Consider the following 25,511-nt stretch of genomic DNA (forward strand, 5'->3'; position numbering starts at 1 on the left):
CAAAAATATATTTTTTTTTCTTCTAATTAATTTCAAAATTTCATCAATATTGAAATTAGTATCCTAACTATTCTAAATTAATTAATCTCGAAAATAAAAAATGAACGAAACTCGTATGAAAAGATGTAACACAAAGAGAAGGTAAACTATATATATATATATATATATATATTTATTGATCTTTTAATTTAATATAATAAATTATTATGTTTTAGTTCTACTTAAGCTATTTTTTTCCGAAGTAATTTAATTAATTTTAGAAATTTTCGTTAAGCGAGACATAAAATTTTAATTTTAATTTAAAATAATGTAATAATTTTTTTCTTATCCCATAACGACAGAAGTACGAGAACGAGCGAGCGGGACAGGGACGAGGAGGTGGAGTCATCGGGCACTCGTGGTCGAGAATGACTCGCCGGTAGCTTTCCCAAATCTGCGTGGGCCCCACTTTGTGCCCGCTTCCCGATTTATTAGGCCACCTAAATGTTGAACATCGCCAAAACATCGGCCTCGCTGTCCCCTTCCTCGTGTAGCATCGTTTGAATTTTCAACGGAGATTGAAAATAAATTTGTTTTTTTTTTCCCTTCATTTATTAAACTAAAAAATAAAACAAAAAACCATTTATTCCACTTTGAAATCCAACATATAATTTATATTCTTGTCTATTTTGAATTTTATGTTAAATTAAAAGTCTAGCATGCAATTTATATTATATTTTTAAATAGATTTGTTGAAAATTTTATTTCTAATATTTTTATTTAAAAAAAAAGACATCTTTCTAATTCTCAAATAATTAAATCTTAATTAAGCATAATTCATCTTAATTAAGCATAATTCAAATTAAATAAGTGGTAAATATGTTGTTTCATACTTAAAAAAATTAATTTAATCTAATTTAAATTAAACCTATAAATTAAAAAAAATCATAAATTAATTAACATTAAAGAGATTTAAAAAATATTTTATTTATTAAAATCGAGAACACTTTTAAATATGTATTTGAAATATTCATTTATTAAAATCGAGAATACTTTTTAAATATGTATTTGAAATATACAAAATATAATTTTATTTTTTTATTGAATCATTTTAAAATGTAGTTTTTGAATCATCATTGTTTATAAATTTTAATGATTTATCTAAATAAAATTAAATTTAAATGTCCATTAGTTTTGTAGGTTTATTTATTTATTTTGTTTAATAAGATATGAAAAAAACAATTGGTTATTAAATGAAACTTTAATTACCTCTAATTCAATTTAGCCTATGTCAATTACATATTAATCATCTTTTCCAAGGTAAAAAGTTTGAATTATCGGCGTAATGGATCGTTACTGTATTATTTGAGGTTGAAAATAAAAATGATACATAGACGTGAAAAATTATTCGATACAAAAATTAGATTTAACTTTAAATATAACAAATTTTATTTAATTAATTTTAGTTATGTATCCACTTGGTTTTTTTACTGGTTTAATCGTGAAAATTTACTATAAATACAAATCTTTTTTTTTTTATAGATGAAACAAATTTAATAATTCATTATTATGAAAAAGACAGAATAATGAAATTTATTAGGGATTAAATCTATTAAAAAAAATAATTGAATTAATATGAATATAGATCAAAATATAAATCCATAATTTTGGGACGACATGACTTTTTTTTTAAACAAATAAGTAAATAAATACACATTTAAAACGGATATTCCCCGGTAGGCGGCGATTAAATCGTTTCAATCGAACGCTCCCTAGTGGCCAACAAAACGAAAGGCGTCAAATTTCGCTCCACAAGTTCTCATTTCACACCTTGCCCGCCATTGTTACCTTCCTCCGTCTCTGCTCCGATTCAGCCTTATCATGCTCTGATTAACCACATGAACTCCAACGCTTCGAATCCACATACTTCTATGGCGACTTCCTCTGCTGCAGATTCTTCTGGCAAGAAGGTTCGTAAGCCCTACACTATTACCAAGTCCAGAGAGAGTTGGACCGAAGAGGAGCACGATAAATTCCTCGAAGCTCTACAACTGTGAGTTTCTTTTGTCTGTTGCTTGCAATTATCTATGATTTTTCGTCTACTGATGTTCGTGTCTAATTCTACCTTCCGAAAGCAACATCCATGTACGATTTGTGTTTTTCTCTGAACTGCTTTATAACTTCAGACGGAGCTTCATCTTCCTTCTAGATTGTAGTTCTCTTGATTCTGGTTTGTTGGCGAGACTGTGGTTTGAGGATTTAACTTCGAGTTTTCTTAACTGTGATGGTTTTGATTTTTGTGTTCCCGCTCTTCGTCATACCACATCGCATATTTTTGTCTCATCTGATTTTTTTCGCATCAACATTATGGAGCTATGATTTTAGTGCTCTTTAATTGGAGTTCTACGTAGGTTAGTTATCAGTTGACGCGGAATCAGAGTGTTGAAAGCTCTGTAGTTGTGGTTTTTCCATACTAGAATCGAATTTTTAGTGGCAATTTTACGAGCTTGAGATATTGAGATCCACTAATCCAGTAACTGAAGAAAATTGGATGAGAAAATTGAGATCCGAACATATGTCAAATTTTCAGGTTTGATCGTGACTGGAAGAAAATTGAAGATTTTGTAGGTTCAAAGACAGTTATTCAGGTGAAGAATGGTCGATTTGGTTTGTTGGAGCTTTTTATCTTTGATTTCTTCCTACAACATGTTCTTTACCCTACAGTCGATGCTGCAGATTCGAAGTCATGCCCAAAAGTATTTTTTGAAAGTCCAAAAAAATGGAACAATAGCACATGTACCTCCACCTCGCCCAAAACGCAAGGCTTCACATCCTTATCCACAAAAGGCATCCAAAAATGGTACAACAATCTGATTCATGAGCAAAAAACAAACTTCAAAGCTCCCAATTACTGACGTACTTAATTAACTGCTATTCAACAGTTTTGGTACCGATGCAAGCGTCAATGGCTTATCCTTCTTCAGTTAATACCCTAGCACTTGGATATTGTCCATGGGAGGATGCATCGATAATGATTAACCCTTCATCCAACAAAGTCACTCATCCACAAGATGAATTTACAAATCTTCACAGATCTGAAAGTACGTATATTTATCTCCCACCCCTAAAATTTTCATTGAAGTAGACTGGCATTGAAAATTGGACTCTCAAGCCCTTACCTTATTACATGGCATTAAAATTCAGCTGAAAATGCGTCAGAAGGGACACCAATGATCAATAGCAATAGCCTCAATGTTATTGGAAGCCCTGATACGGGAAAGCAGGGAAAACAAGCTCCTATGCTTCATGGTAACATATTCCAGTTTGGTTATAATACAGTGTTATGTCAGTGAAAAACTAGGCCTTAGAAGTAAAATGGCGATCTAACTTCTTATTTATTCGTTATCCTGCAGGCTTACCAGATTTTGCAGAAGTTTATGGCTTCATTGGGAGCGTTTTTGACCCAGAAAGTAAGGAGCATGTGAATAAACTCAAGGAGATGGATCCTATCAACTTTGAAACGGTGAGTTTGAGAATCTGGGATTGTGTCTTTGGCTTGTACTTCCAAGTATAGTTAGTGTGAGATCCTACATCGGTTGGGGAAGAGAACGAAACACCCTTTATAAGAGTGTGGAAACCTCTCCCTAGCAAACACGTTTTAAAAATCTTGAGGAAAAGCCCGAGAGGGAAAGCCCAAAGCAGACAATATCTGTTAGCGGTGGGCTTGGGCCATTACAATTAGTGTCTATAATTGCATGTAATCAGCTAGGCTTCACCCTCGTGCACATTTAGAAATCATATTCTGCTTGTTTATATTGCTTCTTAGTTGCACTTCCAATCATGCTGATCATTAAAGACTCCGGATTAATGCATGTTAAAACACCATTCTGGAAATTATGCAAGCATTTGCTCAAAGCTACAATTGGTGATATGCAGGTTTTGTTGTTGATGAGAAACCTCACTTTTAACTTGTCCAGCCCCGACTTTGAACCACTTGTAAGTATGGCATACTTCTATTCTCCAAGTACACATGTCTGTTTCTACCATGTACTTTTCTTTCTCAGATGCCATGCCATGCCATGCCATGCTTATATCTTGTGCCCGAAGCCTATGCTTTGCATGGTTGTAATGTCAAGTCACGGTTTCTCTTTAGATTTGCATAGGGCGTAGCTTCTAGGACTTGAAATGAAATTATAAATTCCCATTTTATTGGTAGAGTGGATTGTGAAACTAGATTGCTAATTTATGCTGGTTAACATAGGGTTGAACAAAATCTATTTTCATGATGTCCAAGCTCTTTTGCATGTTATATTTAATGGAAACGATTCTAAGAAACTGACGTTGTGTAATTCCCACATTGAAGGAAAACATTCTGAAGGCTCTGGTTGATACTCAGTTTTGGAATTGAATTGTAACTTATTCTCCCCTCATGGTTAAGCATTCGAAAACGTTCTAAACGGTTTCTATGTCGACTTAACTGATTTGTTTCAGAGGACCGTGTTGTCAACCTATGATGTGAATACAAAAACAGTGGCAGTCGCTGCAGGAGTGCCTACGAAGAAGCATACCGATGATATATCCTGTTGAATTACCTACTACCTAAAACTACCTCATTACCCTTGTATCAGCCCTTATCTACTCTGCCTATTACTTGTCGAAGTCAGCGTGGTGGAAAGCCCAAACAATGGCAGCCGCCAGCCAGGGCTGTTAGAGAAGATTGTATCAAAAATTGGTCTCCACTGATTCTTTTGAGGCCTTTATGGATCCTCATCTTGGCACCTTATCAAGGCTCATATTTCACTGGTTTGGCCTATAACCAAATGTATATTTTTGTAAGATCTGTTTGATGAATTTTGTCTTTTGCTAATAAAAATACAGCCCATTAACCGTTTGTGAGGCTGCATATCAATCGGGCTGTTGAATCAAAATGTGGCTCGATTTCAGAGTGGTATTGGTCGATAGGCGATCATCTTGTGCTTGTACTGTTCAAAGTGAGTGTAAATTGTTCTGATTTAAATTCATCACCTCTTTTTGTAGGCTGTTTTTTTCCCCAAGCAACCTGAAAGAATGAAATGGGTTAGTATTTATAGACGAATTGTGTTTCTAGACAGTCTTCCTTCCCTTCTGGCGACTAATTTTCTTCAATCAATGTTTTGCCTTTCATTAATGCAAGAAATATACTTTGATATCCCATTTAGAAGAAGAAATTTAAAAAAATTCTAAATTTAACAAAGAGATAGGAGACTTATGATGTTTGGGTCTGTTCGACTCAAAATTTCATGGTGGGTCATTTTGTATTGTTTCGATTATACTTTCGATAAATAAAATGTTTGAAAGAACCGTTTTATATCTAGTAGGTTTTAGTCGACAATATGATAATTGAAGCTTTCTCAACAATCCATTGCCGTTTCTCCTTCTCAAAACTATCTTCCCCACTTTTTCTTCGGTAGATGGGATTGTCTTTCTAATCACCTCTAATGCGGATTCTTTCTTGGGTATATGAGTCAGATGGGGGAAGATTCATTAATCATGAGAATCATCTAGGTATATAAGCGAGTATCTTTGACTTCCATTAATATTGTTTCAAGGGGGGATTGATTTGACCAGTGGTAGACAGATAATTATTTGGATTGAGTACAAAGATTCAATGAAAATGATTGGGGTGTGAATCGGGTACTCGTCGATTAGGCCTCCAAGTCCTCTTCTTCCCCAATTTACCCCTCCAAGCCATTAAATTGAATGCATGTTGGTTTCTTTACTTCTACCGGGCATGACTCAATAGTCCACATTGTTGATTGGTTGCAATTCAAGACCTCTGAGTTTCTTCTCTCGGTGATTCCTATAGATGTCAACAAGGGGGTCTATGTGACCGAACCCAAAAATGAGATTTTCATTTTATGGCATTTTTTTAACGATCTGAAAAAAAAAATATATATATATATATATGATAACAATGTTTGGATCAGCTCACTATCGGGCTGATCAATCAGGGCTACGTTTCCATTCTAGTAAGCACTGAATTGGGCCCAGAACTATTAGTCCCGATTTAAAACCTAATTCTGTGCTATAAATTGATCTATTTCTCCCGTCCACGTTTCCATAGAGAAAAGCCCTAGTTCTGCGCATTCACTTTCCCGAAATGGCCGCCGCCGCCGCTCGTCCTTTGGTCGCCGTCCAGTCTCTCGAAGGCGACATGGCAACCGATGCTGCCCCGACGGTGCCATTGCCCGATGTCATGAAAGCCTCTATCCGACCGGATATCGTCAACTTCGTCCACGCCAACATTTCTAAGAACAGACGCCAACCCTATGCCGTGAGCAAGCGCGCAGGTCATCAAACTTCCGCAGAGTCATGGGGTACAGGTCGAGCCGTTTCTCGTATCCCTCGTGTTCCTGGTGGCGGTACTCACCGTGCTGGTCAAGGAGCTTTTGGAAACATGTGTCGTGGAGGTCGTATGTTTGCTCCGACGAAGATCTGGCGCCGATGGCACCGAAAGATCAACGTGAATCAAAAGAGGTATGCTGTTGTTTCCGCCATTGCTGCTTCTGCAGTTCCTTCTCTGGTTTTGGCTCGTGGCCACAGAATCGAGTCTGTTCCGGAATTGCCGCTTGTGATTAGCGACTCCGCTGAAGGAATCGAGAAAACCTCTTCTGCGATTAAGGCTTTGAAGCAGATCGGTGCATTGCCTGATGCGGAGAAGGCGAAGGACAGTCACGCCATTCGCCCTGGTAAGGGTAAGATGAGGAACCGTCGCTATATTTCTCGTAAGGGTCCGTTGATAGTTTATGGTACTGAAGGTGCTAAGCTTGTCAAGGCCTTCCGCAACATTCCTGGCATTGATATTGTAAATGTTGAGAGGCTGAATCTTTTGAAGCTCGCACCCGGAGGTCATCTTGGAAGATTTGTTATCTGGACCAAAACTGCTTTTGAGAAGCTTGATTCCATTTATGGATCGTTTGAGAAGTCTTCTGAGAAGAAGAAGGGTTACGTGCTTCCGAGGGCCAAAATGGTCAATGCTGATTTATCTAGGATCATCAATTCCGACGAGGTTCAATCTGTGGTTAAACCCATCAAGAAGGATGTGAAGAGACCTTCATTGAAGAAGAACCCACTCAAGAACCTTAACGCCATGTTGAAGCTTAACCCATATGCTAAGACTGCAAGGAGAATGTCTTTATTGGCTGAGGCACAGCGCGTAAAAGCCAAGAAGGAAAAGCTTGACAAGAAGAGGAACATCATCCCGAAGGTATTATCTCTTGAATTTGGCTTTCTGGATGCTGTGTTTTTGATTGCTATGTACTTGATTGATTTTTTGGTGGTTCTTCTCGCGTGTAAATTGGTAATGTTGATCTTCGATTGTAATAGTGGCAGGATTTTAAAATGCGATTCAATATTGCAGCCATTCATTCAACTTTTTCTTGATTGAAATGTTTTTGAGCCATATTGTTTTGTTGCTGGATTCTAGAGTTTAGTTAAACTACTTGTAGTAAGTCATTGTGTAACTTGATAGATGATAGTTGGATGCTGCCCATGTTTTAGGTTTCACGTCTCTGTTTTCTCTTAGCAAATCCCTCTTCATTGATTGATGCATATCATCTGTTTCCTATGACATTGAAAGCATCTGTGAATTGGCTCTCCATTCTTTTCATTTAACGGATTGCCAAGTTGGCTGGTCTCCTAAGTTTACTACCCGGATGTTATGGATTTGATTTATAGTTGAATTGGGAAAGCTGCTTTCCGTGTATCTTTCTTGGGTTTGTCATCTTTTTCATCTTCACAGATCAAATGTTAGTGGCTTGGCTTTTATCTAGGATGAATGTAGAGTCAGTTCCCTAATCTTGCTTGATATGATACTGTGATCCCTGTTGACCGTTGTGGCGGTTTTGTGTTCAGGAGGACGCTACAGCAGTAAAGGCAGCAGGCAAAGCATGGTACCAAACAATGATTTCAGATAGTGATTACACCGAGTTCGAGAATTTCTCCAAGTGGCTTGGTGTGTCTCAGTGATTTCGTTTCTCTTTGACAATTTCTTCATAGACATTAGTTTGTCAATTAAATTTTGTATGCTGTTGTTTTTGCCTTTTCCTACCTTCTTGCCCCCTTTCTTGTCTACTTCTGGAAATGGAATTGAACATCTGAAGAGCTTAGGGAGGTCAGTTTAGTGTTTTTGGTTTACACTTCAAACTTATATTTAAAATTGAATCCATTGTTTGCTATTTTGATAGTTACAGATATCTTTGTACTATAGGGCTTCAGTTTAGGTATGAATGTTCATGCAATTTAATGACTAGTTCTCATATAATATATGGGTTCTTCATAACCAATGAATAACAATGCACAATATTGATTGATCTTGATGGTTGATCCTAATGAGCCTTGTTTAGAGTAATCACGTTGTATCCAGCAGCAGCCCAGTCCTAGAGAGAGAATAAAATGATATGGGCTACTACTGGACGGCCCAGTATCTTGTTGGGCCGTCCTCTGGTGCTTGGTCCAATCTATACGATACAAAAATTACAAATTTCAAAGATGATTTTAATCTCAATATTAATTATATCTTAATAATTTTACTTATTTCTCACAATTTTTTTTTCAAACCTTGAAATGAATTTGTAAAATCAATAAACATAAATTAAAAGTCGTTTGATAATATCTCTTCAAAGAATGACATCTAAAATAATATTAAATTTTCTTTAAAATCAATAATAAAGTTAAATATATATATATATATATATATATATATATTTGCATTAAGAATTAAAAATGGTAATTGTTAATGTACTAAGAGTGTGTTTAATCCCCAAGGTTTTGTCTTTAAAAAGTTGATGTCCTATCAATGACAATGTTACAATTTATTGTACCACAAAAAGCTATTCACATTAAATTCCAGTGCACCGTACCGTACATGATTCTGTCTCTCTGACCATAATAAAACACACGTTTTCTCTTTAATTTCGTTATTATTATTATTATTATTAGAAAAGTTTTAATCTTATAATTTATATTTATAATCCTTTCTTGGGATTTTTTTATATAATAGATTAATCTTGTATTGTCTCTAGGCATCAATGGTTTAGTGGCTGATTTTGCTTTCTATTAAAAAATGTTGTTATTTATTAATTAAAAAACACATTTTTTTAGTTTCCAATTGGGTAATTATTCATTAAAATATTTAGAAATGGTTAATGCCCATTGCCAAATTTTTCAAGCTCCATGTAAAAGTGGACCTTCCTTTTCCTAGGGATTTGCATTATAAAATTAAAAAAAAAAGAAAAAAAATCAACATTGGTTTGTCACATTTAAGTACACTATTTTTGGTAGTTGGGCAAAAATAAAAAAATGGTTATTAAAAAAGAAAAAAGGGAATGTTTTGAGAATTAATCTACATTTTGTAAATTCACTAAAAAAATAAAATCTCAAAAGAAAAATGATAAAATAATAATTCAACATTTTAAACAATTTATACACGACACTCTTCTAAGCCTTAGGAAACAAATTCTAATGCTCGAGTTAAGCAGAGGTTCATGAATAAACCAAAACTATATTAAAACAAGAGCGATTCCAATGATAAAGTTATAGAGAAAAGTTTAAGAGGATTTAAGTTACTATCTATATAAAAAAAAATGTGTACCTTCCTTATAGGTAGCTCAATCATACATATTGTAAGAAAATGTCCCGAAAACCTATGGCTAATTCAAAAAATGTTTATGTTTAATTGCAGTGGTAGAAATGAGGAACAAAATTTTGAAATGGAAAGATGAATGAAGTACTAAAAAAAGGATTATTAAATTTCCATAAAATATGCCATTAATTGCTTAAAAAAGGTTGTACTAAATTAAAGTAAAAAAATGTATTTTAAACTCAAACTTTAAAAAGGAAAAGAGAGAGAGAGTGGTCTGAGTCACAATTGGTGTCCATTGGTCTGATTGATTTAACCTCCACACAGTCTCCCTTGTTTTCTTTCAAACACCACAGAGAAAGAGAGGAAGAAGAAGCGAGTCCCCCACTTCTCCCCTTTTTCTCCACTTCCCTTTTTCTTCCATCCGCCATGGAAATCGAGCTCCACCTCCAATAGAACAACGGCTTCTCCCACTTTCTCTCTCCCTTTCTCTCTCCTCTGCCCCCTCACAATCATATTAAAACAGTTATCATTCTCTTTACTGGTGACCCTTTTCTACTCTTCTCACAATCTCTCTGTTTTTCTTCTTCTTCTTCTTCCTTCATTTTCTGTCAGTTTCTTTCACCATGCTTCTATGTTTCTGTAACCACTACTGTGGAGTTGTGATGGATTGGATCCCAATTATGCTTTGATTTCGATGGCTTTTGCAGAACGTGGAGCTTCAAACCCAATGCTGGATCTTAACCTCCAAGTTGTTTCCTCTGATTCGGTTGAGATGGTTACTGAGAGGCTTTTCCAGTTTCCGGCGATCAGAATGGAAAGCGCCGGTAGCTTTAACGGCGATCTTTCTGCCAGCACTACCGGCGACGAGGACTCATCTTCCAACGCTGATGAAGCTTTCCCGTTCGCCTTCGGTAAGGACTGCGCGGTTCAGGAAAACTTAACGGCCAAGTCACTCTGTATTTCCGATAACCACCGCGATCAGACGATGGAGCTTTTTCCATTAACAGGCGGGTTATCTTCTGGTTCGAGTTCTCAGAAGCAGTGGCTGGAGGTTTCTCCGCCGGAATTTCACTATTGGGGGGGAGCGGCGGAGCGACGAATAACAGCACCGCCGGGGCAACAACAGCATCAGCCGATGAGGAAGAATCGGCGAGGTCCAAGGTCTCGAAGTTCGCAGTATCGCGGCGTTACCTTTTATCGAAGAACAGGAAGATGGGAATCGCATATTTGGTAAGGGTTTTAATTCCTTCTCCATATTAGGTTGCTTGAATTTGAATCCGCCATCTATGCCATTCTTGAGCACATTTTCTGTTCATTACAGGGACTGCGGGAAACAAGTTTATCTGGGTATGATTTCTTAATGTTCTTCGTTCAAACTTCGATTCTTCACTCTTTCTGATCTAAATCTTGTTCATCGCCATGGCTGTTTTCCTCCCCCTTCAGGTGGTTTCGATACTGCACATGCGGCTGCTAGGTAACTACAAACCATTTATCTTCTCGTTTGCTTGTGTGTTAGAATTCGGATTTTCCATTTCAGGGCGTATGATCGGGCGGCGATCAAGTTTCGAGGGGTCGATGCAGATATCAATTTCAATGTCAGTGATTATGATGAAGATATTAAGCAGGTGGGATTGGCTAAGTTAATACTCATTACTGTCAGAACTTCAAACTCTTTCTCTAACGCCATTGATGAAGAGCTTTACTCTTGGCTGCCATTAATGTCCCAGATGAGTAATTTTACCAAGGAAGAGTTTGTTCATATTCTTCGCCGCCATAGCACTGGATTTTCGAGGGGGAGCTCCAAGTACAGAGGGGTCACTCTGCATAAATGTGGGCGATGGGAGGCTCGGATGGGCCAGTTCTTGGGCAAGAAGTGAGAATTCTTCTTAACTTTTGGACAGAACATCCTAGGACTTAGTTTTCTGTGTTTTTGTCTTGAATTGAGCTGTTTTTATTGGCTTTTTCCTCCTTGTAGGTACATATATCTTGGTCTCTTTGATAGTGAGATTGAGGCTGCAAGGTCTTCTTAAAATCATTCTTGTTAACCCTTTCAAGCTTCCACCATTTCATTTTAACTTCATGTTTTGCTGTTTAATCAGAGCATATGACAAAGCTGCCTTGAAATGCAATGGTAAGGAGGCTGTCACAAACTTTGAACCAAGTTCTTATGTTGCAGAGATGGCTTCTGAGGCGGCTGGCACAGCAGGTTTGCTCCTTCTCTGGCTATACAATTTGGTCACTCGATCGATCGAGTTAACATTCGGTATCGAAAACTGTGTTGATTATGTCCCATATGCAGAGAACAACCAGATTCTTGATCTGAACTTGGGAATTGCTCCCCCAAATCTTTGTGAGGCTCAAAGTGAGAGCATTGCCATGTTTGAGAGAAGAGCTATGGTAATTGTTTCTCAATGCTGCATTTGGCTTTGTTTTGATGCTTGGCTAACATGTATCTCCACTGGCAGCCTGAGAACTCTGTTTCAGCAGCAATTAGATCATCCCATTCACAGCCGTATAGCTTTGCAGTGCCTTCCAATTACCATTCTCCTTGGAGTGTTTCAAACTCCAGTTTCTTTCCCAACTCAAGGGTAATAATAATCACTACATACGCCATTTTGTTTATATTCAGCTTACCTAGGAACTCTGTGAGTATGTTGTTTTATTATGTGAGGTCCACAAAACACATTTATTTCAGTTGAAGGGTACATATTTGTTTTGTTTACATTCATCTCCTCACGTACTAAGTAGATAAGAGTAGATATATCTGTTTATCATGTGGGGCTCACCATACTTTACCTAGTTTCTTTTTCTTTCTTTTCTCTCTCTCTTCGTCTAAAGTAAAAGACAAATTTGTACCTCTAACCCATTGGTCGATGATATATATTTAAATTGATTGAGTTATCACGTGGGAATTGAACTGTCACGTGGGATTGAGAGATTTGAACCACTAACCAGTTGATCGATGATATATATCTAAACTGATTGAGTTATGATGATGTGGGGTTAGAAAGATTTGAACCTCTAACCCTTTGTTGGATGATATATATCTGGTATATTTGAGTAGGTGGGTAGTTTTGAGGTGTTTTGGATGGATGTTTGAATTAGTAAGATGATTAAAATTGGTAAAAAATGCAGGAAAGAGCAACAGAGGTGAGGATGGGAGTTGGGTCATGGGAGTGGCAAATCCATGGCCACCCAAGTGGAACAACCTCCGTGCCACTCTTCTCTGCTGCAGCATCATCAGGATTCCCTTCTTCTTCTTCTTCGACTGCCATTCCATCAGCTTCATCTGGTGTTGGTGAAACCCATTTCCCAGCAATCTTCTACTGTAGGAGTTGAACAGAGATAGAGAGCACCGGGTGGAATGGGAAGAAGGAACACAAATATCTCACTTCAAATGCATCATTCTTTCTTTGTTTCGGAAAGATTACAGGTAACCCATAGTCTGAGTCCGCTGCCTTATTTCAACGCCCATTTATTGATGTATTTTAAGATTCTCAGTATGTTGAGATTACTTGATGTTCATATCACTCATTTCCTTTTTTCTTTTATAGCTTCATTGACAATGTTGTTATGTTGTTGGCCTTATTACTGAACTTAAGGATTGTAAAACTGCTTAGGTTTTGCCCAAATCTTGCAAGCTACACCATGGCTTTCCTTCACTTCCTTATCTTCCATATTTGAGTTTTTATGCTCTGTTTCTTATGGTTCCGTTTTAACTATTACATTGAAGCTAATAGCATGAGATCTCATATCAACTAGGGAACAAAGTATTCCATATAGGGATGTGTAAACTTCTCCTTGCTAGACACATTTTTAGGCACAGACTATATGTAACAAAATAAAGCAAACAATATCTGCTATTGGTGAATTTAGGCTATTATAAAAAATATCTAAACCAGATATTGGTGTGGATGACTACTCTCCTTAGTAGACGCGTTTTAAAACAGCCCTCCTTAGTAGACGCGTTTTAAAACAGCCCTCCCTAGTAGACACGTTTTAAAACAGCCCTCCCTAGTAGACGCGTTTTAAAACAGCCCTCCCTAGTAGACGCGTTTTAAAACAGCCCTCCCTAGTAGACGCGTTTTAAAACAGCCCTCCCTAGTAGACGCGTTTTAAAACAGCCCTCCCTAACTACTCTCCTTAGTAGACGCGTTTTAAAACAACTCTCCCTAACTATTCTCCTTAGTAGACGCGTTTTAAAATCGTGAAGCTAACGACAATACAGGTTAAAGTTTCCAAATTTTGCTAATGGTAAAAGAAAGTTTATAAAATAAAAGTCTATAAACTAAAATTTTAAAAATAAAAAATTGCATTTTTTTTTTGTTAAACTTAATTGAGAAAAAATTTAAATACAACGAATGGGGTAATGGAAATTCGAATATCTGACTTAACAAAAAGAGTAAATGTCCTAATCATTAATCTATAAACAACTAAAATTTCTAGCATCGTACCCATTTTCCTTACACAGTGATGTTGATGGACCCTACTAATGTGACGAACAAATAGATGAAATATTCCTATTCCATTAAAACCTAAAAATGTCTTCTATGGTCATGTTTGCTCTATTAACATATAAAATTAATGCGTCAATAACAACTTAGAGTAATATATTTCGAGATGAGAATATGCCATGTTGATATTTCAGTTTTTTTTTTTTTTTTTTTTTTTTTTTTGGGTTAAAATATCAAGATATTTAGTTAACAAAAATCTTTAAAATAATGTTTATGCATTGTTGTTATTTTAGTCTATGGGGGCAATATTAAAAAATATAGTTTCGAAATGCAAAAAATAAGTTCGAAATACTTAGCTAAGAATATTCGTCTCATTGCGGGAGAGTCGCATTCATGATCTCTGCCGATCTTCATCGTAGGGCCTGTGCCTACGGCAGTTAAGGCTCATCTCCGCCCGCCTCGCCGGCATCCGCCGTCACCTCCGCCTGCACCCTACTGATCCGTCTTCTCCTTATCAAGCGAAGTTCCTATCGTGTTGTCAGAAAACAAAAAGACGAAGATGAAAAGTCCAATCGTCAAAATACAAATCCATCCATCAATTATTAGCAACTGTCAGTCAGTATTGACTCAACTATTCATTCTGCAAACCCTAAATCGAAAGCATCGCAACGCAATTTCATTCAATTTACCGGTCAGTTCATCTCCTGATTCAGACTTCAGAACGTCCTCTTCTCATTCACTATCTTATTTTAGCATACGAAGCAATGTTCTTCTGAAATTTGTGCAAAAAAATGGTTGAAAAACCGATAATCGAGAACTGTGGTTACCTTCCAGAGTTTTCGTCCCCGATTCACAAAGAATAATCGGTCGTTTCGGACTCTCCTTACAGAAGCAGAGGTACATCCCTTTCTCTCTTTAGCGATGGCTACAATTGGTAGGCTCCTTTCTGGAGGCAGACAAGGGATTAAAAGCTTTCGCCTATCAATTGCGTGACAAAAATGTTGTTTCAGAGCAGTGAAGACGGCGATCGGATCGAGATATGAAGCTTCCGTTCTTCGCTGCTGCGGCTGCTCACTAAATATTTATAGGTACTCTAGTTACACACGTCACCTCTCAAAATAGTTTCTCCTTTTTTTTTTTTTTAAACTAAATTATAGAATTATTTATCAATTTAACTCTCAATATTTTAATAATATATTTAAAAAAATTTATTAATAATTTTAACACAAAAATTTAAAAGTATCGTTAAATTCCAATTATTCCCCCATACAAAAATACCTATATAAATTTGGACCGATTTCAGCCCAATTAGAGATGGGCCGCCCGTTGTTGGGCGGCCCACGAATCACTAGTGACGGGCTTTCTTTTTTAGTGAGAATATCCTAACAGAGTGTGAATTTTGAGATTATAATTTAAAATTTAAATTAATATAATTATTATCTTGGAGTTTAAATGGTTTGATAATATATAATTTTTTTTTAATTAAATTATGGAGTATGAATTTTAAAAGGAATTTTTGTTAAATTATGGACATAAATTATAAATTAGAGACAGGTGGCAAAGTATATACCATAATTCTCATTCAGAAACTTGACCACTAAGCAAGTGTTAGAAAAAAGTGAAACAATCATGTGAAACGCATCATCTCTTTGCCGTTTTACTGCTTTTTACTTTTTTAAAAATTCTAAAAAATACAAAAATATAAAAATTTAAATGGCAGCTAAAATCATACAACACATTAGCTGTTACCATTTGATTCCACTAAGCAAAGGAAAAGGTGTCCTCAAAAGGAAGAGGTATTAAGCATCTTTATACCAAAGTTTTTTTTCTCCTTTTATTTTATTTTAATTTCATTTTTTTAATTAATAATTAATATTTGCAAGGTTCCTTTATTTCGATTTTATTTGTGTATTGGTGCGAAATTGAAAATATCAATTAGACTAAAAATTAGGTAGAAAAGCGTTAAAGAAAGATACTCGAATGGAATAATCTGCCTAATTTTCTACTAAAAAGTGAAATAAGTATAATCAAAAGAGATTTGTTCAAAAAAAAGAAAGTCTTAATCCCGAAGAATCTCAAAAGAAAAAAAAAACGGAAGTTTAGGCTGGAAATGGAAGTGATAGCAATGCACGGGAAACTTAATATTGAACGCAACATAAAGCGTGAGCTTCCACACTATATTATTCATGGTAATATTCTCATAGCACCACGTCGTTAAGTTGATCAGTTTATAGGTTCGCATATAAAACTTGAAATAATGTGAGATTACGCTATTAAACCTGTGAAAAATGAGCATGTCAACTTTTTAACCGATAATTTTTTTTTTTATTTTTTTATTTATTTTGAATGTTAAATAAGTGGATTTGCGAAGATAAAATTTAAAATTAGATTATATATATTACCGACCAATATGCTACGAGTTCAAATCCTTCCTTCCGTAGATTCACTGAAGTAAAAAATTAAAATAAATTATATCAAAACAAAATTAAAATAAATATATATTTTTTTTTCAAATTCAAAGAACTAAAGTCTAAAGACATAAAAGATAACTCTTTTTTCTTTTTTTTTTATTTTCAATACTTGACAGAAAGTTACTTTGAATCCTAATCAATTGGTTTTCTTTTCGGAATTCACTATTAATTCCGGCCAACGAGCCGGCCAATCCGGTTCGCCGGTTCAGCCGTTTTATTATTTTTTCCGTACGGCCAGCCAAACCGACAGCACGTGCGCAACATTCGATGTTCGGTTTTTCTTTATCCTTTTCCGATGTCCAATAATTAACAATAATCATCAATTTTTAACCCTAAATTATCTTTTGATTAATAATTATTGACTATTATTCTATTTTTACCTTTCCAGCTGAAATTAGATGCATTGTGACGCGGATGCAACCTAGTGGTGGGGCCCTTCTGTGCTAAATCACGTTCGTCCACGTGTACAGCCTACCGTACCTTGTTGTCTAAACTCCAGCTTTTTCATCATTGTATATTTGTATCTCACCTTTCTGTTGGGTCCCACGCATCCCCATGACCCGACCCTGTCAAAAAAGAAAAAAAGTAAATTAATTAAATTCAGTGAAATTAATAACTAATATTAAGTTAAACTACAAATTCAATATTTATGGCTTTGTTTTATTCAGTTTCTAATGGTTTTATTATTTATTTATCTACTTTTAATATAGGCACTTTATAATCCTATCATTATATTACTGAAGCAGTACATCTCCTAATAAGACGTAGTTCGAGGACGAACGAATCAATATGAAAGCTAGTGGCCATATAATACCCAAGTAAAAGAGTGATACATGAATTAATCGATACCACATTTGAATAAGAGTGATTCTAAGAATAAGACCATAAAAAAATGGTAAGTTACTACTTATACTAACAACGTACATATTTTTTATAGTTCGATCTTAAAAATTTCAAATTTAATATGCTTTATTTTGAAAATTTATACGTTGGGAGACATTTTGAAAATGAAAATGTTACCAAAAAAAAAAAAAAAACACACGCGGAAGGACAAACTATTATATTGATTTGTGGGCAAGAATTTGATGACAGGCTGTGTGACTAAGTTGCAGGCAGGATAACTATCTAATTTTTAATTTTTTTATTTTTGAAATCATGCTTATTTTCTTACCGTTTTTTTTTTCTTGTCGTAAAAATATTTAAATTTACAATTATTTTTTTAAAAAATTAGTTTGAATTTTCTTAAAAAATTTAAAGAAATATATACCTCACACTAATGTTGGAAGGTTTATTAAAAAAAAAAAAAATATATATATATATATATATATATATATAAATAACAGAAAGAGCCGAGTTCGAAGGAGGGAGAGAGAAGGCGCCAATTCGACTCAGTCCAATCTCTCTCTCTTTCATTTATTCCATTTCGCGATTGATTATTGAATTGAAGAATTGTTAATAATAATACCCATCGTTCTTTCTTGCTTACTTTACTTTCTCTGCGCCACTTTCTTGCCCTTCTGTTCTCTTAAGCTCTCAAATCGCTTCAATGGCTTCAAGAATGACGGATATCTGAATCTTCTTTCCAATCGTTTCTTCACGCTCGCTAAAATGGAGACTAAGCTTCTGCTTCTTCTTCTTTTCTTTCTTTTCCACGCATGCTTTGCTCAGATGCCAGGTATCTACTCCATCTCTGTTTTTCCAGCTTCTTCAGTGATTTTCCATGCTCGTTGGATTTTATGCTCATTTTCGACTAACTTTTATGTCGCGAAGTTTATCGAGCTTTGCGGTTGTTGGTTTCTTTGTTTTTGTCAAGTTTTATATGGCGTTATCTCCGAGTCTTCAGTTTTCACTCTTTCCGGTCTGCTCAATGGCTGTTGCAGTGTTTGTTAGATTCTGGCTTGTTGTCTTTGAAGAATGCATTTTAGATGTCTTAGAATCTATTGCTGCCGTCACCATTACCTAAACTTTTGGTTTTAGTTGATGACTGACGCTTTCCATTCTTGAACTTTGATTGAAAGTATCCAAAAGAATACATCCAATTACGGAAAGAGCGTGATTATATTGATGCTAGATATCCTTTCTGGTATTTGAATGTGTTTGCTGATATTCTGATGTTTATATCTTGGACTCGGTGTTGACTAACTTGATAATTTGTACCGCATGGTTTTTTGATATTTAGTGTTGGAGTGATTTTTAATTGTTCCTTCTTCCCTTTGAACATTTCTGTGCCAATTTTTCTTTTACAATTTTTTCATCTTTTTTATTTGGTTGTCGTTGTATGAAGCTTGCCAAATTCTCTTTGAACATTACTATTACAAGTTCTAAGAATTTCTTCATCTTTTTTATTTGGTTGTCTTTTTGAAGCTTGCCATGTAGTAATTCTTACCATGTTTATTCTCAATATGAACTATAGAGATCGTTAAACCGAATGGTTAAGTATTTACTACGAATCTAAAGTATTCTGTATGTTGTGTGGAGTAGGGTTTGTAAGTTTGGACTGTGGAGGTCAAGAAAGTTTCACTGACGATATTGGTCTGGAGTGGGTTCCAGATACTCAAATTCGTTTTGGAGAAGCAATTAACATTTCTGTTGCAAATGAGACAAAGAAGCAATATTTGACCTTAAGACACTTCCCTGCTGATTCCAGGAAGTACTGCTACTCACTCAATGTCACTAGTAGAACACGTTACCTTCTCAGAGCAACATTTTTATATGGTAACTTTGACAATAACAACGTGTATCCAAAATTTGATATTTCCCTTGGGGCAACTCACTGGTCAACAATTGTCATATCTGATGCCAACACTATAGAAGTTCGAGAGCTCATATTTCTGGCTTCAACTCCAACAGTAAGCGTCTGTTTGTCAAATGCTACAACTGGGCAGCCATTCATATCCACGCTTGAGCTTCGACAATTTAATGGCTCTACCTACTATACTGAATTTGAGGATCAGTTTTACCTGAGTGTCTCAGCAAGGATTAATTTTGGTGCAGATTCCGAAGCTCCAGTAAGGTTAGTCAGCACTTGTAGTATCGTTGCTTTCTCATATACTCATATATTATAGCCGCAGGAATAGGTCCACAAGCAGCCAGCAGTAAATAAATAAAACAATCAGTAACTGGATTTTTTTTTTTTTTTACCAAGCTTCGTAGTGCCATCTATTGTGAGAATGCTTTTAATATTTATATAAAGATCAATTTTTTTTTTTTAATGTATTAGTAACATGAAACCATCACGGCAGGTATCCTGATGATCCATTTGACCGGATATGGGAGTCGGACTCTGTGAGAAAAGCAAATTACCTTGTTGATGTTGCTGCTGGTACAGAAAAAATTTCCACTAAAATGCCAATAGATGTAGATAGAGATGAAAGGCCACCTCAAAAAGTTATGCAGACGGCTGTAGTCGGAAGAAATGGTTCATTAACTTACCGGTTAAATTTGGATGGTTTCCCTGGCTTTGGATGGGCTGTCACCTACTTCGCGGAAATTGAAGACTTGGGTCCAACTGATACGAGAAAATTCAGGCTTGTACTTCCCGGCATGCCTGATATCAGCAAAGCTGTAGTCAACATTGAAGAAAATGCTCAAGGAAAATATCGGCTTTATGAGCCTGGTTTTACCAACTTAACCTTCCCTTTTGTATTATCTTTTCGGTTTGGGAAAACATCAGATTCTTCGTTGGGACCTCTGTTAAACGCTATGGAGATTAACAAGTATCTTGAAAAAAGTGATGGTTCTCTAGATGGTAAGCCTAAATTCAAATTGGTTTTAAGTTTAAACTCTCGTATGTTATATATTTATTGGTCCTATCATAGTGTATTTATCTTTCCTGATTATGTTTGCTAATGGAACATGTAAACTTCAGGAGCAGCTGTTGCTAGTATAATTTCAAAATTTTCATCTTCAGATTGGGATGAAGGTGGTGATCCATGCATGCCAGTTCCTTGGTCATGGTTGCAATGTAACTCTGATCCACGGTCAAGAATAGTTAAAATGTAAAAGTTGTTGCCATTTCAGCCATTTTTCAAGTCTATTTATGCTCAACTATATTTGATCATTCCAGTTACTATATCTTCCTTTGGCACTTGTTAGTTCATTGTCCAAAAAGAATTTGACGGGGAGCATCCCCACAGACCTTACAAAGTTGAGCGGTTTAGTTGAATTGTAAGTTCCATTTTGCGTATAACATTTTCTTGGTTGTCCAATTGTCTTATTTCCATTCTACATCCATAAAGGTTCATGTCTCTTTTGGTTTCACCATCTGTTTGTGGCCTCTATGCAGATGGCTTGATGGAAATTCGTTCGTAGGTCCTATACCAGACTTTACTGGATGCGCGGACTTAAAAATCCTGTAATCTCAAATGACTTCAATTATATCTCATATTCTGTTGAAGGTTTTTAAGCTGACTGGGATCTTTGCTTTTTTAGCCATCTCGAGAACAACCAGTTGACTGGAGAGTTGCCTTCCTCTTTAGCAAATCTACCAAGTTTACGGGAGCTGTAAGTATTGAGGATTTTCTTGCCATATGTTTGAATTGACTACTTTGTAGTATTTAACAGAGTTTACATTTACAGATTCCAAGTGAGGTGTTTAATATATTTCATGTATCTGATGGTTGTAGGTATGTTCAGAATAACATGTTATCTGGAACAGTGCCTTCTGGTCTTCTCAATAAAAACCTAGTCATAGAGTGAGTTTCTGATTCATACTTGGTCTATAGATTGTTTCATTGTGCTCTTAAATTATCCTGAACTTTGAATTTTTTTTGGAGGTGAATTCTTGTAGGTTGTGCTGGAAAGTGTTGTGGAAATACTAGATGATTTGAGATTAATAAATATTCACTTGTGAATTTTCCTTCTTTCAGAATGTAAATCATTCCTAGTCTGCAATATATGGTCGTATTTATTTATACAAAGCCTTAGAACTGTGGGTCAATGCTAGGTAAAATAATCTTAAAAGTGATTTTTTCAAGGAAAATAAATTCTTCGGGCCTGCCTAATAAGTCCTGGGATGACTGCTGCAAGCAAGCAGGTTTTTGTCCGAAATGGATTGTCATTTTTAAAATAATTGTTGTTTTTCCAAAAGCCTTGTTACCCTTTGTATACCAACTATTTAAGGTTTTGAGCAAGTTCATTTCTCTCTTTACTTGCCTTCACTATGTGCACTCGATTGATTAACAGCTACTCTGGAAACATCAATCTTCATGAAGGGGGGAAAAAGAACCACGTTTATATCATTGTGGGTTCAGTAATTGGTGCTCTTGTCCTGCTGTTGGCTACTGTGGTATCTTGCTACTTTTTGCAAAAAGGAAGAAAAAGATATCAAGAACAAGGTATATAGAAACTTTTTCCTTTCAAGAACATGAGTTGATTTGACATGGTTATGTATATTTAAAAAAATTAATTTAGCAGATCTACTTGAAGAATCCTTGCCTGTACAAAGATTTGCCTCTTCAAAGGGTGATGCCCCCAAGGAAACCGCACATTGCTTCAGTGTTAATGAAATTGTAGAAGCAACAAGAGATTTTGAAAGAAAAATTGGGTCTGGAGGTTTTGGTGTTGTATACTACGGGAAATTAAATGACGGAAAAGAAATTGCAGTTAAAGTTTTGACTAATAACTCCTTCCAGGGAAAGCGGGAATTTGCGAACGAGGTAATATTCGTATAACGGATCCTCCATTCAATTCAGTCGTTATACTTGAATTGTCATTTTGTGATTTCCATTAATACATTGGTCGTGTTGGCGGGTTACACGATACTTTCTTATATCATTTGTTCTTTTTCTTTCGTGTCAATTATGTTGTAGAAACTGGAAAGGACCACGTGGGACTGACTAAATCGTGAGTCTTGAGGCTGATGAGATATTAAGTGTTGGGAGAAGGTTAAGCTAAATATTTGTGCACAACCATTTGGGAGAACTTTTAGTGGGATCTACTAGTGCTATAAGAAATGAGAGAAGAGGGCCTAGGGAGGGGTATGCTGTCGGGAAAAAGTTAGAAAACCTTCAAGCGTGGGAGAAAGCCAATCATTCTGAAAATTTTGCAATTTTGTGTCTTCCTATTGAATCAAATGATAAAAATGAGGAACTTGCTCCTTTCACTTTTATATCTTCAATATTTCACCATTTAAACAATTAAGAAGGTCTGTTTTTCAGCCTAGCTCCTTACCTCTGCCGTTGAGTCATGAGTCGGAACTCAATATGTTGTCGAGGCTGTGTTAGGAGTTCATCTTGTGCCTGATTATGATTCTCAAGCTTTGGTGGTCCGTGTACAGTGGAAAATGTCTTTCAAATAATTAGTGCAAGAAGCAACAAAGATAGAACGTCTAGATGTCTATTTCCTTTCTTATCTTATTGCATTGAGTGGATTGGTATTATATAAAACCTAATGACATTAGAAATTGATATTTGTGGCTGATGGATGACCAATTGGTTTTGAAGGTGACTCTTCTTTCAAGGATTCATCACAGAAATTTGGTACAATTTCTTGGATATTGCCAAGAAGAAGACAGAAGTATGCTTGTCTATGAGTTCATGCATAATGGAACTCTCAAAGAACATCTTTATGGTAAGCCCGCATGTTATGTTTTCAGAGAACAATGCAGGTTCAGAAGCCAACTAACTACTTGTTTGTGTACAGGTCCACTAGTACGGGAAAAAACTATCAGTTGGATTAAGCGCCTCGAGATTGCTGAAGATTCTGCAAGAGGTTTGGATAAAAGCTATATGTATCTTGTTTTGTCATGTGCATGGAAGAATCTTCCTTGAATATTTTCCTCAACACATTCTGCTTGTTATGTTTTCAGGGATCGAGTACCTTCATACAGGTTGCATACCAGCAATTATTCATAGAGATCTGAAAAGCAGTAATATTCTCCTTGACAGGCACATGAAAGCAAAGGTTTCAGATTTTGGTCTTTCAAAGCTTGCGGTGGATGGTGTCTCCCACGTGTCCAGCATCGTTCGGGGAACTGTAGGATATTTGGATCCAGAGTAAGCTTTTCACCCCTTGAGAATTATATATTTTTCCTGGGGTAAAGTCATACACACACACACACACAGGTTGTCTCGACATACCATTACAAATGTGGGGGTGCGTTTAATCTAATGTAATTCTGATTTTTTTTTATTGCTAAAAATTCTTATTTGGTGCTTTCCTTGTTGTGTTATTTTATTATCAGGTATTATATCTCTCAGCAGTTGACAGACAAGAGCGATGTATATAGCTTTGGCGTTATTCTTCTCGAGTTGATATCTGGTCAAGAAGCAATATCTAATGTAAACTTTGGTGTTAATTGCCGCAATATCGTCCAGTGGGTGAGTCTTGATTCCTTTAACAAAAGTACAAACTGTAACATATATGGTACTCAGCCGTTTAATTCTTTTGGTTCTGTTAATGAGAAGGAAATATGGTGCACAGTCCAAATGTTGCAAAATCTCATGAAATGGATTGTGAATGGTGCACATTGATTGATTGATTGATTGTAACCCAGGCAAAGTTACACATCGAGAGCGGGGACATTCAAGGAATCATCGATCCATCGCTACGCAACGAATACGACATTCAATCGATGTGGAAAATTGCAGAGAAAGCGTTGATGTGTGTCCAGCCACATGGGCACCTGAGGCCATCCATATCTGAAGTGCTGAAGGAGATACAAGATTCACTTTTGATTGAAAGGGAAGCTACTGCAACTAGAGAAGGTAACTCTGATGATATGTCTAGAAACTCAATCCACTCTTTGAATATGGGATCTCTTGATTTATGTGGAAACGAAAACTACGTGTCGTTTGACGAATCCATGGCTCGACCTACTGCAAGGTAGTCGTCGTCGTCATTGTACAAACACATTATTTTAGCATTCTTTTTGCTTGCAGGAGTTGGGTCACAAAGTTTGTCAATGTCCCATATTTTTTCACTCTTACATATCTCCTTAAAATAGATGAAATGGATGGATAGCTAGTTGTAAATTTTTGAACAGCTTATTTTTGGAAGGGCTGTCATTGAGTACTCCATTTGTCATTATTTTGTGGTTTTCACCTGGAGTGATTTACAATCCATATAGTTTTGTGGAGGAAAAAAGAACTATAAAATACACCACTATTTATGCTCAAACATAATAACTCGTATGGTTCTTGATTCTTTATAAATAAAAAAGTTGATGAATCTCATTCTCCTTATTCTATTAACCCACGTTTTTTTTTTTGTTTATTTTACGACATCTGTCATTTTTCATCCATTTTTTATGCATTTCGACACGAATGAGAGCCATAAATAGAATCCGAGCCAAATCTAGAGCTAGATGAGTGGAAATGGGCATACCCACAAAGGTCGTGGGAATCTAAAATTCTTTTGAGATATGCATATAGATCGACATCTTAAAATACTTGTACAAGGTATTTAAAAATTTAATTGGATGGAATTGAAGGCAATTATAAGCGGTATCATAGATTATGAATGCATAAAATTTTAAATTTTGGGTCTATTGTGATACTATTATTATTATTATTATTATTATTATTATTATTATTATTATTAAAAACTATAATTTTTTTTTCTTAAAATTAGTTTAATACATAATAAGGCTAAATTATGCTTACATTCATAAATTTATTATGCAATTCTAATTTAATTGGGGATTTGAGTATGAAATTAAATCTTGAATTTTAAAAATATTTAATTATCTTATAAATAATGGAAGTTAAACAAAGAATAAAAACGTGTCGCCTTTCTGTAACTCGGCCACATATTTATCAATGAGTCAGTAGAGAGAGGGAGAGAGAGCCGAATTCAGTCGGCAAAAGCACGACGTCGTTTAGCAAATTAGGCGACCGCTAAACGAGTGGCGGAAAAACATCTGCGAGAAAAAGCAACACGTGTTCAAATCCAACTCGTTGAACTTAATCGAGAGTAGAAACCGGCAAGCCGCAGGAAAACCCGGAAAAACATGGGAACTGGAAAAATATTATTTTATTTAAAATA

General features: G+C 35.7%; 4 protein-coding genes and 1 long non-coding RNA gene across 9 annotated transcripts; 4 read left to right on the top strand and 1 right to left on the bottom strand.

The window, feature by feature from the left end:
• Positions 1 to 1,722: 1,722 nt before the first annotated feature.
• Positions 1,723 to 4,888, top strand: RVE8 (Homeodomain-like superfamily protein). Of its 5 annotated transcripts, none has more exons than XM_087121894.1 (8): positions 1,723 to 2,032; positions 2,570 to 2,627; positions 2,704 to 2,839; positions 2,922 to 3,080; positions 3,184 to 3,288; positions 3,393 to 3,502; positions 3,916 to 3,979; positions 4,343 to 4,888. In XM_087121894.1, the coding sequence occupies exons 1-8, from the start codon at positions 1,878 to 1,880 to the stop codon at positions 4,366 to 4,368; spliced, it is 813 nt and encodes a 270-aa protein (XP_086978020.1). In that variant the 5' UTR covers positions 1,723 to 1,877; the 3' UTR covers positions 4,369 to 4,888. The 5 variants fall into 5 exon arrangements, with proteins under 5 accessions (XP_086978020.1, XP_086978021.1, XP_023528891.1 ...); XM_087121895.1 differs by having other exon boundaries at positions 1,724 to 2,032; positions 4,471 to 4,888; XM_023673123.2 differs by having other exon boundaries at positions 1,724 to 2,032; positions 3,916 to 3,975.
• A 1,173-nt stretch (positions 4,889 to 6,061) lies between these two features.
• Positions 6,062 to 8,207, top strand: LOC111791677 (large ribosomal subunit protein uL4). Its single transcript, XM_023673120.2, has 2 exons — positions 6,062 to 7,225; positions 7,873 to 8,207. Exons 1-2 carry the CDS (start codon positions 6,119 to 6,121, stop codon positions 7,984 to 7,986), a joined length of 1,221 nt encoding a protein of 406 aa, XP_023528888.2. The 5' UTR covers positions 6,062 to 6,118; the 3' UTR covers positions 7,987 to 8,207.
• Positions 8,208 to 10,277: 2,070 nt separating this feature from the next.
• On the top strand, positions 10,278 to 13,263 carry LOC111791676 (APETALA2-like protein 3). The gene is made up of 10 exons (XM_087121893.1): positions 10,278 to 10,831; positions 10,923 to 10,948; positions 11,045 to 11,075; positions 11,139 to 11,226; positions 11,329 to 11,474; positions 11,577 to 11,621; positions 11,701 to 11,807; positions 11,901 to 11,998; positions 12,067 to 12,189; positions 12,737 to 13,263. The coding sequence occupies exons 1-10, from the start codon at positions 10,296 to 10,298 to the stop codon at positions 12,938 to 12,940; spliced, it is 1,404 nt and encodes a 467-aa protein (XP_086978019.1). The 5' UTR covers positions 10,278 to 10,295; the 3' UTR covers positions 12,941 to 13,263.
• Positions 13,264 to 14,296: 1,033 nt separating this feature from the next.
• On the bottom strand, positions 14,297 to 15,875 carry LOC111791113 (uncharacterized). The gene is made up of 2 exons (XR_002814613.2): positions 14,883 to 15,875; positions 14,297 to 14,582 (listed from the first exon to the last, which is right to left on the bottom strand). It is a non-coding gene; the product is annotated as an uncharacterized LOC111791113 (long non-coding RNA).
• Positions 15,876 to 17,879: 2,004 nt separating this feature from the next.
• Positions 17,880 to 24,554, top strand: LOC111790603 (Leucine-rich repeat protein kinase family protein). Its single transcript, XM_023671571.2, has 15 exons — positions 17,880 to 18,201; positions 19,008 to 19,539; positions 19,769 to 20,274; positions 20,395 to 20,524; positions 20,622 to 20,693; positions 20,812 to 20,880; positions 20,958 to 21,029; positions 21,152 to 21,220; positions 21,711 to 21,862; positions 21,942 to 22,183; positions 22,970 to 23,096; positions 23,169 to 23,237; positions 23,335 to 23,521; positions 23,710 to 23,845; positions 24,022 to 24,554. Exons 1-15 carry the CDS (start codon positions 18,135 to 18,137, stop codon positions 24,352 to 24,354), a joined length of 2,763 nt encoding a protein of 920 aa, XP_023527339.2. The 5' UTR covers positions 17,880 to 18,134; the 3' UTR covers positions 24,355 to 24,554.
• Positions 24,555 to 25,511: the final 957 nt, after the last annotated feature.

The sequence above is a fragment of the Cucurbita pepo genome, chromosome 3, assembly GCF_057944985.1.
Source record: "Cucurbita pepo subsp. pepo isolate OVF chromosome 3, ASM5794498v1, whole genome shotgun sequence".
Taxonomy (NCBI): domain Eukaryota; kingdom Viridiplantae; phylum Streptophyta; class Magnoliopsida; order Cucurbitales; family Cucurbitaceae; genus Cucurbita; species Cucurbita pepo.